The sequence below is a fragment of the Poromitra crassiceps genome, assembly GCF_964638095.1.
Source record: "Poromitra crassiceps genome assembly, chromosome: 27".
In the NCBI taxonomy this organism is placed as follows: Eukaryota; Metazoa; Chordata; class Actinopteri; order Beryciformes; family Melamphaidae; genus Poromitra; species Poromitra crassiceps.
This window is the reverse complement of record NC_139650.1, coordinates 3,701,711-3,714,552: the sequence shown is the minus strand read 5'-3', so window position 1 is coordinate 3,714,552 and position 12,842 is coordinate 3,701,711. Positions and strand designations below refer to the sequence as shown.

At 48.3% G+C, this 12,842-nt stretch overlaps 2 protein-coding genes across 2 annotated transcripts; one reads left to right on the top strand and one right to left on the bottom strand.

Annotated features, from left to right (window-relative positions):
* Positions 1 to 1,262: 1,262 nt before the first annotated feature.
* On the bottom strand, positions 1,263 to 4,495 carry LOC310799211 (acidic mammalian chitinase-like; the record flags this gene model as incomplete). The annotated part of the gene is made up of 11 exons (XM_083661778.1): positions 4,459 to 4,495; positions 4,260 to 4,289; positions 3,972 to 4,173; positions 3,679 to 3,735; positions 3,418 to 3,583; positions 2,702 to 2,826; positions 2,452 to 2,575; positions 2,106 to 2,288; positions 1,861 to 1,980; positions 1,622 to 1,760; positions 1,263 to 1,525 (listed from the first exon to the last, which is right to left on the bottom strand). The coding sequence occupies exons 1-11, from the start codon at positions 4,481 to 4,483 to the stop codon at positions 1,263 to 1,265; spliced, it is 1,434 nt and encodes a 477-aa protein (XP_083517904.1). The 5' UTR covers positions 4,484 to 4,495.
* A 2,070-nt stretch (positions 4,496 to 6,565) lies between these two features.
* On the top strand, positions 6,566 to 9,527 carry LOC310799023 (acidic mammalian chitinase-like; the record flags this gene model as incomplete). Its single annotated transcript, XM_083661594.1, has 11 exons — positions 6,566 to 6,602; positions 6,772 to 6,801; positions 6,888 to 7,089; positions 7,287 to 7,343; positions 7,429 to 7,594; positions 7,902 to 8,026; positions 8,210 to 8,333; positions 8,502 to 8,684; positions 8,812 to 8,931; positions 9,032 to 9,170; positions 9,271 to 9,527. Exons 1-11 carry the CDS (start codon positions 6,578 to 6,580, stop codon positions 9,525 to 9,527), a joined length of 1,428 nt encoding a protein of 475 aa, XP_083517720.1. The 5' UTR covers positions 6,566 to 6,577.
* Between the last annotated feature and the right edge of the window lie 3,315 nt (positions 9,528 to 12,842).

Below are 12,842 nucleotides of genomic sequence, written 5' to 3'. Positions count from 1 at the left end.
TGTTTTGTTTTGGACATTCAGGTTGCCATGCAGGATCCTCGTGAAAATTTATTGAATCTGACTCAATGCGAGATATAAAATAACACTATTAGTTTACAGCCAACTTAAGCCTCCATAGGAAATAGAGTCTTTGATGGCCTTCCTTACAGATTGCTGCAGTGTTCATCTCAAAGTTAAGTTTCTTGTCAATAATTGTACCAAGAAACTTGTAGCTCTCACAAATAAACTCCCCGATGTTGACAACGGCCTAGGAGGGAGTGATGCTGATCTCCTAAAGTCAATGGCCATGTCTTTTGTTTAGGTGGTATTCAACCTCAGACAATGATCATTACACCAATGCACAAAGCTGTCGACAACAGGCCCATAAGATATAGGATATAAGATATAGCTTAAACCCATCATATTGATACTGTATATGCAGACCATAAACCTTCCATCTGACAAATCGTTTTCTCTACATATTTGTAGCTCATTTCTTTTAAATGTCCTGAAGAGATAGGAGATACCGTCTATGTGAGCAGGTTTAAAAATGGCAGGGAACTGAATAATTGGGATCATTTGAATCTTACAGTCCTTTTGTGTTCACTAATTCCCTGCAGTGTGTTTTTTTAACAACATAATCTTATCACATGGGCTCAAGTATAGCTTTCATTAAAAGCTAGACAAGCTGAGATCAGCTTTGCTTCAAATATTCTCCTGGTTTCAGAGATTATTATTAGAGCTCCAATCAAACAAAAATAAATCAAACCTCAATGCAGCCACATCAAAAGGATATTTTAACATCTCTTTTCCAAATATGAAACGAGACAGCCAAGATTCTAATCTGTGATCAAGTCGGGCACACTGAGGAAATCTGTGGACATATTGGACATTACATTAAAACTAAAAACAGTTCTTCACAACTTTTACCTGAGTCTTACTATTTCATACTACTTGAGAGGAGGCCTACTACTTACAGTTTTGAACCAGACAACCAATCATGTCTGTAATATGGGTCGCCTGTCAATGACGTACTGTAACTGGAGAAAGTGCCTCATAGATAATTTTCTAAATAGTAGCGACAATGATGATAGTTACATAAGTGATAGAGACAAATCATCAGAAATCCCAAAATGCTTTAAATAACGTATTTATTTATGTTTGATCAGAGAGATGTTACAGAGCTGATCTTTCATGGGCCTTTGCAGCATGGTCTTGTATTGCACAACATTAGACCCAGCTCCTAACTGAGAACAACATTATGGCGTTGGACCATGGATTCTTTAAGCCCAGTTGCAGCACTTGCAGCTGGTATCGAACACCAGGCCGGCGGCACAGTGCTGGACGTAGGTATTTCCCTGACTGCACTCATAGAAGTGGTTCTTGTTGGTGGGGTCTGGGTACATGCCGTCGCTCTTGCCAGCGCAGAAACCAGATCCTCCACTGCTGCTACCACCACCGCTGGAGCCACCACCTCCGCTGGGCTGGGGCATAGCGTGCTTGGTTGGGGTGACTGGAGGCAGGGGGTCGACACGGGACTTACAGTCTGGGGGACAGAGAGCAATGAGAACAGTCAAGCAATGGAACGGTCAGTATGTAGCTCTCTGGAATGTATGTGGTGTGTCTATGCGTTTTGTGTTACCAGCTCCGGTTCCCAGGCCACTCTTGATGGCGTTGATCAGAGGGTATCTTCCCTGTCCGCAGAAAGTGCCACTGAAGTCATCGAGGTCCAGACTCCACACCATGGCTCCTCCAAAACCAGCCGTCTTCAGCCAGTCGACCTGTAGAGAGGCCCAGTGGTTAAAGTAGCGATAAAAAGCACCTAGAATATAAAGGACTGGCAACACATACACATCTGAACAGTCAAATACAGGTTCAGACCTTGATCTGGAAGCTCTTGACGTTGTCGTATCCAACCCATGTCTGGCCCTGGAAGGCATAAGGCACAGACTGGGGAGTGTTCCAGGCTGCGGTGGCTCCACCCTTCAGGAAGGTGCAGATCTGACGGGAAGCAGGGATTTAAGAGATTTAGCGATCTACACAACACAAAATGTCCTCTCTCTCTTTCTCTCTCACTATCTCTCTTTCACATAGACACACATTGAAAAACCCAAAGAAGTGGATACCTCATAGTAGGACCAGAAGCCAGCCTGACGGGTAAAGGGTCCAGCAGGTCCGGGTCCGTTGGCGGGAGCTCCAACAGCTGTGTTAGAGCCAGCCAGGCGGAAGGTGTGGCCATAGGTAGGGAAACCAACCAGCAGCTTCTCAGCTGGGGCACCTTGGCTCTTCCAGTAATTCATAGCGTATTCCTGTGGATGAGACAGCACAGACCAGGGTGAGCAGCCATTCCTTAGCTGCCTTCATCCATGCAGCCATTTCACCACATCATGTTGTTCACTGTAACCTACAGCAGAGAGGAGGTTGTAGGAAATATACAGAACTAAAAGGGAGAAAGATGGACCCCCTACTCACCACATTCCAGTAGATGAGGGATCCCACGTCAGCGGGTCCTCTGGTCAGAGGGCTGTTCTCTCCAGTAATGTGCGCCCAAGGACCGTTGAAGTCATAGGTCATCACATGGAAGTAGTCCAGCACACTGGCAAAACAACATCAGGATCACTGTTAAGTCAGGCGTGAGTTCTGCTCTAGTCTAAAGTGTTTGCTTGTGCTGTATGTGAGTTGTGTGTGTGTGTGTGTGTGTGTGTGTGTGTCCTATACTAACCCTCCAATAGTGGAAATCTGGTATCCGGTGTCAATGATTGCCTTTCCAGCAGAGACGGCAGCAGTCAGCATCAGACGAGGACGGTTGGTCTTTGTGCCCTCTGCAACAAAGGCGGCCATCAGCTCCTACACAGAGATGGGCCAGGGGGGAAACACAGTTATGGGGTTATGATATGTTATAGGGTACTGTACGGTTACATGTTTTAACAAAGACATACCAATCAATAATGTAGGCCTATACTTTGAGAAGCTAAGTGGGAAAAACAGACCATGTGTAACGGCGTTGTGTTTGATGGTAAGTGCAGCAACCCATGTTAAGGGCTTGCCCAGGGGTGGATTCGAACTGCCGACCTTCGGCTTGCGGGACGGACACGCTAACCACTGCACCCAGAGAGCTAGCTCCCTTGGTGGAGCTGATTAACGTGCCTTTATACTGGGGGAGTGACTTTAACCAACCTACTCGCTACCACTCGCGACTCACGAGGACTCACATTCATTCGATTACATATGCACCCAAGGTTAAGGTAACCCGCTATATTGCGTATTTAGCTGCAGCCATAGGTCAACATGCTGTTAACAATTTTGTCATTTTGCTTTTAGTTCTGACAAGTGGTAGCAGCAGTATCATAAATGAGGTAGGTGCACCTGGCTAGTATCTGCATGGCAACTGTGTGTATCTATGGGTCCATGTGATGAAGACATAGCAGTGTGTCAGACCTGAACAAGGGTGGTGTAGCGAGCCTTATCCTCAGCTGGAGAGCCACGAGAGCCAGGGTACTCCCAGTCGATATCCAGACCATCAAACTCGTACTGACGCAGGAACGTGATCACACTGGTGATGAAGGTCTGGCGATTGGCAGGACTGGACACCATGGCTGTGAACCTGGAGAGAGAGAGAGAGAGAGAGAGACAGCCAGAGTGCTTTTACCTGTAGATCAAGGTCCTGCTGCTGAGAATATGGTCATGTCCAGTACTCACTTTGCAGTGCCGAAGTTCCATCCTCCAATGGCCAGCAGAGTCCTCAGGTTGCTGTTCCTGCAAGCAAAAAGCAATTCCACTTTGCCTCCAAGAAGTTTATTCTTTGTGCGTACATGTGTGTTTTGATGCTGGAGTCACACCATCATGAATCTGTGTTCCCCACCTCTGTCAACAGCCAAAAGCTCTAGGTAACCCGTCAGAAGAAACACTCACTGATGTAGAATGCAAAGATGGCCTGTTTTTGTGTGTGAGTTTGTTTTGTGTTCACTAGTGTGTGTGCCGTGTGTACTAACTGGTTCTTCAGGGCCTGGATCTGTCCGTAGAGCTTCTCATCGTCCCACTCGTAGGTCTTGATCATGTTGCCGTCCATACCAGCAAAGGCGTAGATGATGTGGTCACAGAGACATGGGTCCACGTTAGTGGGGAAATACTTGCCTGCTCCGGGACGGTACTGTCCCCAGTTAGTGAAATAACAGGAGAGGATGTAGGATGATCCTGGAAGATATGGTACACTTAGGGTTTGCTGTTTGATATGTTCAAGTATATCACTCCAGAACCAAGTGGACAAAGGGAATAATTACCTAGCTGCACATGCAGCAGGAGAGCCAGTCCTGCAGAAAGAGGGAGAGAGAGTTAAGTAAGACAGTGATGAGAATTAGTCCTTAGAATTAAAGTTATGCACGTGAAACTGGTAGACAGTATTAATCCAAGATGAGATTGAGAAATAATTTCAAGCCATTCAAGCAATTTCCTAAGACTAGCAAGAAGCTTTCTACTTACCGACGCAGATGAGTAGTTTGCCCATGGTGCTTCTGTACAACGATCTGAAGGCCAGCAGGGTCTTATATACTCTTGCGTTCCTCTCCATATCTGTACATTTGTTTGATCTAGCTTGATGACTCAGCAGTCTCATGCACTTGTTTGGTTAAAACATACATACAGTAACATAAACACTACATACACACCCCCCCCCCACACACACACACACACACACGTCCCTAGACTTGCCATTGTCCCTGTGTCTGTTTTCGGTGCCGTTTGTCTGTTTGTTTGTTAGCAGGATTACGGCAAAACTATGGGCCGAAGGGTGTAGCATTGGCCAAGGAAGAAATCATTCAACTTTGGAGCAGATCTGATCCGGGTCGGGTCAATGGGAGAGAGCGGGGCTAAGGAAAATGGGCTATAGATAGGGATAGGAAGGCCGTAGTGAGTCGGGATTTGAGGTGTGGGTAGGGGGAGTGGCTAGGGCGATATGGGTGGTGGTAGGGGTGTGTTCAGGAAAGGGGGGAGAGAGGCTGTAGCTAGGTATAGGAAGGTTGTAGAGAGGCAGGATTCTAGGGGTGTGTAGGGGAGTGACTAGGGGGATGTGGGTAGTGGTAGGGGTGTGGTCAGGAAAGGGGGCAGGGTAGGGAAGAGCGGCCATAGCTAGGGATAGGAAAGTCGTAGAGAGTCAGGATTCGAAGAGTGGCTAGGGGGAGTGACTTGGGGGATGTGGGTGGTGGGGGGGGGTCAAGGGGGGAGGGGTTGGGGGAAAGCGGTTGAAACTAGGGATAGCAAGGTCATAGAGAGTCAGGGATTCGAGGGATGGTTAGCGGGAGTGGCTAGAGGGATGTGTGTCTTGAGGGAAGGGAAGGGGCTAGGGAAAAGTGGGAGTGGTTATGTATATGTGGGTAGTGGGAGGGGCTGTGGTCAGGAAAGCAGGTGGGGCTAGGGAAAAGGGCCGTAGCTAGGGATAGGGAGGTCATAGAGAGTGGGGATCCAGGGGGGTAGGTAGGGTGGGTAGCTAGCAGGATGTGGGTGGAGGGTTGTAGCTAGGGATAGGGAGGTCATAGAGAGTGGGGATCCAGGGGGGTAGGTAGGGTGGGTAGCTAGCAGGATTGTGGGTGGAGGGTTGTAGCTAGGGATAGGGAGGTCATATAGAGTCAAGGGTTCGAAGGGTGGCTAACGGGATTGGCTAGCAGAATGTGGGTGGGACAGGGTTAGGGTTCCAATCCGACTCACAAAATTTGCATATAATAGCAGACTGGAGTAATTGGCCTTGACGGACGTCTGCGCTCTCTGAGTGCACTTCTAGCTCTGTATAAGCTTGTTTTGTGTATGTTTCTTAGCTTGTTTTTGTTTATGTCTTTGACTTACTTGTACCGTTAAATGTTTGCCAAATAAATAACTAAAAAGTATATTTGGCTATTGCAGATTAAACTGGAATCAGTCGGTGTCTGTGCAGATTGTTGCATTCAGAGCATTGAGATGTAAAAAGACAGGAGAAGCTGAACATCGTCATCTAAGGACAGGAAAGGGCAGCAGCTTTTCATTGAAAGCGCTGAATGACATAGAGGCTGGTTCATTTTAGTTCTCAGACTATGACAACATTAACAGCATTGTGATATTAAACCATGTTTAAAGTGATAAGGCAGGTAACAGAGCACTTAACCACAACAGAGCAAACATCAGTATCAACCACATAAATTACCTGGCGGACTGCATCCCAAACTTTGCTGTCTTGGCACTTTTTGATCCTTACTGAGTCTCACTCACATCATGTGGAGCTGTCATTAAAAATCACCTAACTGTAGAAATCGGAGACATTAACCTCTAGTCCGTACAATACTGAAACACTTCATGGAAATATAGTGTCAGGCTTTCCATGCAAAAGTAGTAGTATGTGGTGGAACTGACAACAAAAACCTTAACCTTGATTTATGTTCAGATCACATCATTATCAGAGGACACTTGGAGGTTATCAGCGAAAACGAATGGAACAGGTCTTGACCAAACAAGTGGGCGAGATTGCTGAGTTTTGCCGAGTCGTCAAGCTAGATCAAACAAATTTACAGATATGGAGAGGAACGCAGGAGTATATAAGACCCTGCTGGCCTTCAGATCATTGTACAGAAGCACCATGGGCAAACTACTCATCTGCGTCGGTAAGTAGAAAGCTTCTTGCTAGTCTTAGGAAATTGCTTGAATGGCTTGAAATTATTTCTGAATCTCATCTTGGATTCATACTGTCTACCAGTTTCACGTGCATAACTTTAATTCTAAGGACTAATTCTCACCAATGTCTTACTTAACTCTCTCTCCCTCTTTCTGCAGGACTGGCTCTCCTGCTGCATGTTCAGCTAGGTAATTATTCCCTTTGTCCACTTGGTTCTGGAGTGATATACTTGAACATATCAAACAGCAAAGCCTAACTGTACCATATCTTCTAGGATCATCCTACATCCTCTCCTGTTATTTCACTAACTGGGGACAGTACCGTCCCGGAGCAGGCAAGTATTTCCCCACTAACGTGGACCCATGTCTCTGTGACCACATCATCTACGCCTTTGCTGGTATGGACGGCAACATGATCAAGACCTACGAGTGGGACGATGAGAAGCTCTATGGAGAGATCCAGGCCCTGAAGAACCAGTTAGTACACACATGCACACACTAGCTAACACAAAACAAACTCACACACAGTCACAAGCCATCCTTGTATTCCACATCAGTGAGTGTTTCTTCTGATGGGTGGGTTAGAGCTTTTGGCTGTTGAAAGAGGTGCGGCATGGGGAACACAGATTCATGATGGTGTACAAAGAATAAAGTTTATGAGTTTTTGCTTGCAGGAACAGCAACCTGAAGACTCTGCTGGCCATTGGAGGATGGAACTTCGGCACTGCAAAGTGAGTACTGGACATGACTATCAATATTCTCAGCAGCAGGACCTTGATCTACAGGTAAAAGCACTCTGGCTGTCTCTCTCTCCAGGTTCACAGCCATGGTGTCCAGTCCTGCCAATCGCCAGACCTTCATCACCAGTGTGATCACGTTCCTGCGTCAGTACGAGTTTGATGGTCTGGATATCGACTGGGAGTACCCTGGCTCTCGTGGCTCTCCAGCTGAGGATAAGGCTCGCTACACCACCCTTGTTCAGGTCTGACACACTGCTATGTCTTCATCACATGGACCCATAGATACACACAGTTGCCATGCAGATACTGGCCAGGTGCACCTGCCTCATTTATGATACTGCTGCTACCACTTGTCAGAAGTAAAAGCAAAATTGCAAAATTGTTAACAGCATGTTGACCTATGGCTGCAGCAAAATATGCAATAGTATATAGTAAGTATAGGCCTATCTATTATTGATTGGTTCTTTGTTAAAACATGCAACCGTACAGTACCCTATAACTGTACTATAACCCCATAACTCTGTTTCCCCCTGGCCCATCTCTGTGTAGGAGCTGATGGCCGCCTTTGTTGCAGAGGGCACAAAGACCAACCGTCCTCGTCTGATGCTGACTGCTGCCGTCTCTGCTGGAAAGGCAATCATTGACACCGGATACCAGATTTCCACTATTGGAGGGTTAGTATATAGGACACACACACACACACACACACACACACACACACACACACACACACACACACACACACACACGCACACACAGTACACATGGATCAAACTCACATACAGCACTAGCAAACACTTTAGACTAGAGCAGAACTCAAGCCTGACTTAACAGTGATCCTGATGTTGTTTTGCCAGTGTGCTGGACTACTTCCATGTGATGACCTATGACTTCAACGGTCCTTGGGCGCACATTACTGGAGAGAACAGCCCTCTGACCAGAGGACCCGCTGACGTGGGAGCCCTCATCTACTGGAATGTGGTGAGTAGGGGGTCCATCTTTCTCCCTTTTAGTTCCGTAGGCTATATTTCCTACAACTTCCTCTCTGCTGTAGGTTACAGTGAACAACATGATGTGGTGAAATGGCTGCATGGATGAAGGCAGCTAAGGAATGGCTGCTCACACTGGTCTGTGCTGTCTCATCCACAGGAATACGCTATGAATTACTGGAAGAGCCAAGGTGCCCCAGCTGAGAAGCTGCTGGTTGGTTTCCCTACCTATGGCCACACCTTCAAACTGGCTGGCTCTAACACAGCTGTTGGAGCTCCTGCCAACGGACCTGGACCTGCTGGACCCTTCACCCGTCAGGCTGGCTTCTGGTCCTACTATGAGGTATCCACTTCTTTGGGTTTTTCAATGTGTGTGTATGTGAAAGAGAGATAGTGAGAGAGAAAGAGAGAGAGAGGACATTTTGTGTTGTGTAGATCGCTAAATCTCTTAAATCCCTGCTTCCCGTCAGATCTGCACCTTCCTGAAGGGTGGAGCCACCGCGGTCTGGGACACTCCCCAGTCTGTGCCTTATGCCTTCCAGGGCCAGACATGGGTTGGATACGACAACGTCAAGAGCTTCCAGATGAAGGTCTGAACCTGTATTTGACTGTTCAGATGTGTATGTGTTGCCAGTCCTTTGTATTCTAGGCGCTACTTATCGCTGCTTTAACCACTGGGCCTCTCTACAGGTCGACTGGCTGAAGACGGCTGGTTTTGGAGGAGCCATGGTGTGGAGTCTGGACCTCGATGACTTCAGTGGCACTTTCTGCGGACAGGGAAGATACCCTCTGATCAACGCCATCAAGAGTGGCCTGGGAACCGGAGCTGGTAACACTAACGCTCAGACACACCACATACTGTACAAACCAGAGATCTACATAATGACAGTTCCACCGCTTGACTGTTCTCTTTGCTCTCTGTCCCCCAGCCTGTAAGTCTCGTGTCGTCCCCCTGCCTCCCGTCACCCCAACCAAGCACGCCGTGCCCAGCGGAGGTGGTGGCTCCAGCGGTGGTGGTAGCAGCAGCGGAGGATCTGGTTTCTGCGCTGGCAAGAGCGACGGCATGTACCCAGACCCCACCAACAAGGGCACCTTCTATGAGTGCGCCCAGGGAAGAACCTACGTCCAGCACTGTGCCGCCGGCCTGGTCTTCGATACCAGCTGCAAGTGCTGCAACTGGGCTTAAAGAAGCCATGGTCCAACACCATAATGTTGTTCTTCAGTTAGGAGCTGGGTCTAATGTTGTGCAATACAAGACCATGCTGCAAAGGCCCATGAAAGATCAGCTCTGTAACATCTCTCTGATCAAACATGAATAAATAAGGCATTTAAAGCAACTTGTTTTGTCTCTTAAGTTATCACTTATGTTTCTAGTCATTCAAAATCATTTCATCACAGACCAGAGAAGCAGAATGAGGTTATTTATTGCAGTAAAAATGTGAGTCTCGAATCAACAGCAATAATGCCCTGCTCAATAGCACAGACGTAATGTTGAAAGACCAACATGATTCTTAACAAGCACAAACAAACCTTTTAGACGACGGTCCCCCCCCCCCCCCCCCCCAAAGACTACCCATATTCCCATAACCACTATTTCTAACCACCCCTTGCATCCCAACTCTCTTTCACCATCCTATCCCTAGCTACGGCCCTTTAACCACTAAACTCACTAAACGTCCATGACTGACTGACTGACTGTCCTCATTTTTCCATCTTATGACTCTGGCCCAGCGCTGTGGTAAGAGCAGAAATCACAGCAGATAAATCATGAAAGATTGTGGCATGATAATGATGCAAAGAGACACATCAGTATTAATCACCTGACTCCATTAATTTACATAATGTTCACTGATCACACTGCTTCAATGCATAATGTCTTCCAAACCCAACTTATAACACTCACGCATGCACGCACGCACGCGCGCGCACGCACGCATGCACGCACAGACACACACACACACACACACACACACACACACATACACATACACACACACAATCAGAGCCATGAGTTGACAATATTTTCATCAGCATGTTACAATGTTACTGTACAATTTCACTTAGCAGATGCTTTTATCCAAAGCAACTTACATCTGCTTTATACAACACAAGCAATGATCTAGTCAGAAGACAACATGAGTAAGTGCCATGAGGCCAAGTTTAAGTCCAAATGGACCTAGGTGCCACCAGGCAGTGCACAGAGTGCATTCATGCCCTCATTCATCATCATTCATGCAATTAACATTCATGTACATCTATCATCCCTTGTTAGAGAGTTCCGGCAGGACCTGGCTTGGCCCACTGAAGGGCAGGTCTCTCTCATCATCCTCATCATCATCATTGTTTGCTAGAGAGCTCCGATCGGGCTTGTGGGGCCCGGAGCAGAGCTAGGCCTCGTGTGGATCCACTCATGATTGAGAGGTGTCTCCCGGGGGTTGGCGGACACGCATATGGGTTCAGAGAACCAACCTTACCAACCTCCTCATCTTGTAGGTGTGAGGCTGGCTCATATCTGGTAGCTTCTTGCATTGTCGTAGGCATGTCTGTTAGAACATGTTGGGGGTCTCAGCCTGGATGTGTGCTGCATGATGGACCCACGATGGAGCCTTGCGCGTCGGACATCGAACCTTGAGCATGCAGAACATCTAAACGTGGGGCGTGCATTGATTGATATAGCAGTCACTGGCCTGGGGTATGACATCACTGCTGCTGTCACAGCTTTAGTGATGTCACACTGGCGATGATGTCATAACTCACATCTCACATCCCAGCTTTGGTTATGTCATAACTGCCTTAGAGAGTCTGGTTGGTTGGCTATGACATCATCGGTCGGGACATCACATGATGTCTGATGTCATAGGTCCCATTGTGATGTCATTAGTGCTGTGATGATGTCATCACTCTCGATAGATCCAGGAATAGGTTCCAGGGACCTAGCTGGGCTCGGAGGCCCAGAACATGCTCCGGGAAGTGGCCATCCAGTTCCGAATCGGCATTGGCACGGAACCTTTGTAACAATCCCTTTCATCATTCATGCCCATCAAGTGTGAAGGTGTTTGCGAAAGAGCTTCGTCTTGAGTCTCCTCTTAAGGATAGAGAGACTCAGCAGATCAGATGGAGTTTGGTAAGTGGTTCCACCACCGGGGAACTACAGAGGAGAAGAGTCTAGCTAGTGACTTAGGGCCCTTTAGTGGCGGAAGTGCCAGGAGCCTTTCATTGGCAGAGCGTAGTGAGCGGGGGTGGGGGGGTGGGGGGGTGTAGACCTGAATGAAGGAGTTCAGGTAGGCAGGAGGGGGTGTGGACCTGAATGAGGGAGTTCAGGTAGGCAGGAGGGAGTGGAGACCTCAATGAGGGAGTTCAGGTAGGCAGGAGGGAGTGGAGACCTCAATGAGGGAGTTCAGGTAGGCAGGAGGGGGTGGAGACCTCAATGAGGGAGTTCAGGTAGGCAGGAAGGAGTGTAGACCTCAATGAGGGAGTTCAGGTAGGCAGGAGGGAGTGGAGACCTCAATGAGGGAGTTCAGGTATGCAGGAGGGGGTGGAGACCTCAATGAGGGAGTTCAGGTAGGCAGGAGGGGGTGGAGACCTCAATGAGGGAGTTCAGGTAGGCAGGAGGGAGTGGAGACCTCAATGAGGGAGTTCAGGTAGGCAGGAGGGAGTGGAGACCTCAATGAGGGAGTTCAGGTAGGCAGGAGGAGGTGGAGACCTCAATGAGGGAGTTCAGGTAGGCAGGAGGGAGTGGAGACCTCAATGAGGGAGTTCAGGTAGGCAGGAGGAGGTGGAGACCTCAATGAGGGAGTTCAGGTAGGCAGGAGGGGGTGGAGACCTCAATGAGGGAGTTCAGGTAGGCAGGAGGGGGTGGAGACCTCAATGAGGGAGTTCAGGTAGGCAGGAGGGGGTGGAGACCTCAATGAGGGAGTTCAGGTAGGCAGGAGGGGGTGGAGACCTCAATGAGGGAGTTCAGGTAGGCAGGAGGGAGTGGAGACCTCAATGAGGGAGTTCAGGTAGGCAGGAGGGGGTGGAGACCTCAATGAGGGAGTTCAGGTAGGCAGGCGCTGTTTTTGTTGCAGTTTTGGAAGCGAGTGTCAAGGCTTTGAATTTGATGCGGGCAGCCACTGGGAGCCAGTGGAGGGAAATGAGCACAATGTATTATTTTGAGCTGGTTGAAGATCAGACGCGCCGCCGGGTTCTGGACCATCTGCAGAGGTTTGAAGGTGCATGCAGCAGGGAGGCCTGCCAGTAGGGAGTTGCAGCAGTCAATGCGTGATAACATAAGAGCCTGAACCAGGAGTTGTGCTGTGTGCTCAGACAGGTAGGGTCTAACTTTACTGATGTTGTACAGGGTAAATTGACACGATCGAGTGATTAGGGCCACGTGGACCTTGAGGGATCTGACTGGTCGCTGTCCTTCCTGTGGCGACAGCTATCTTCTGAGATATCAGAAGATCTACCTTCAGCTAACTTCTCACAGCACACAGACTTCAGACGCTGTAAGGAGGCAACA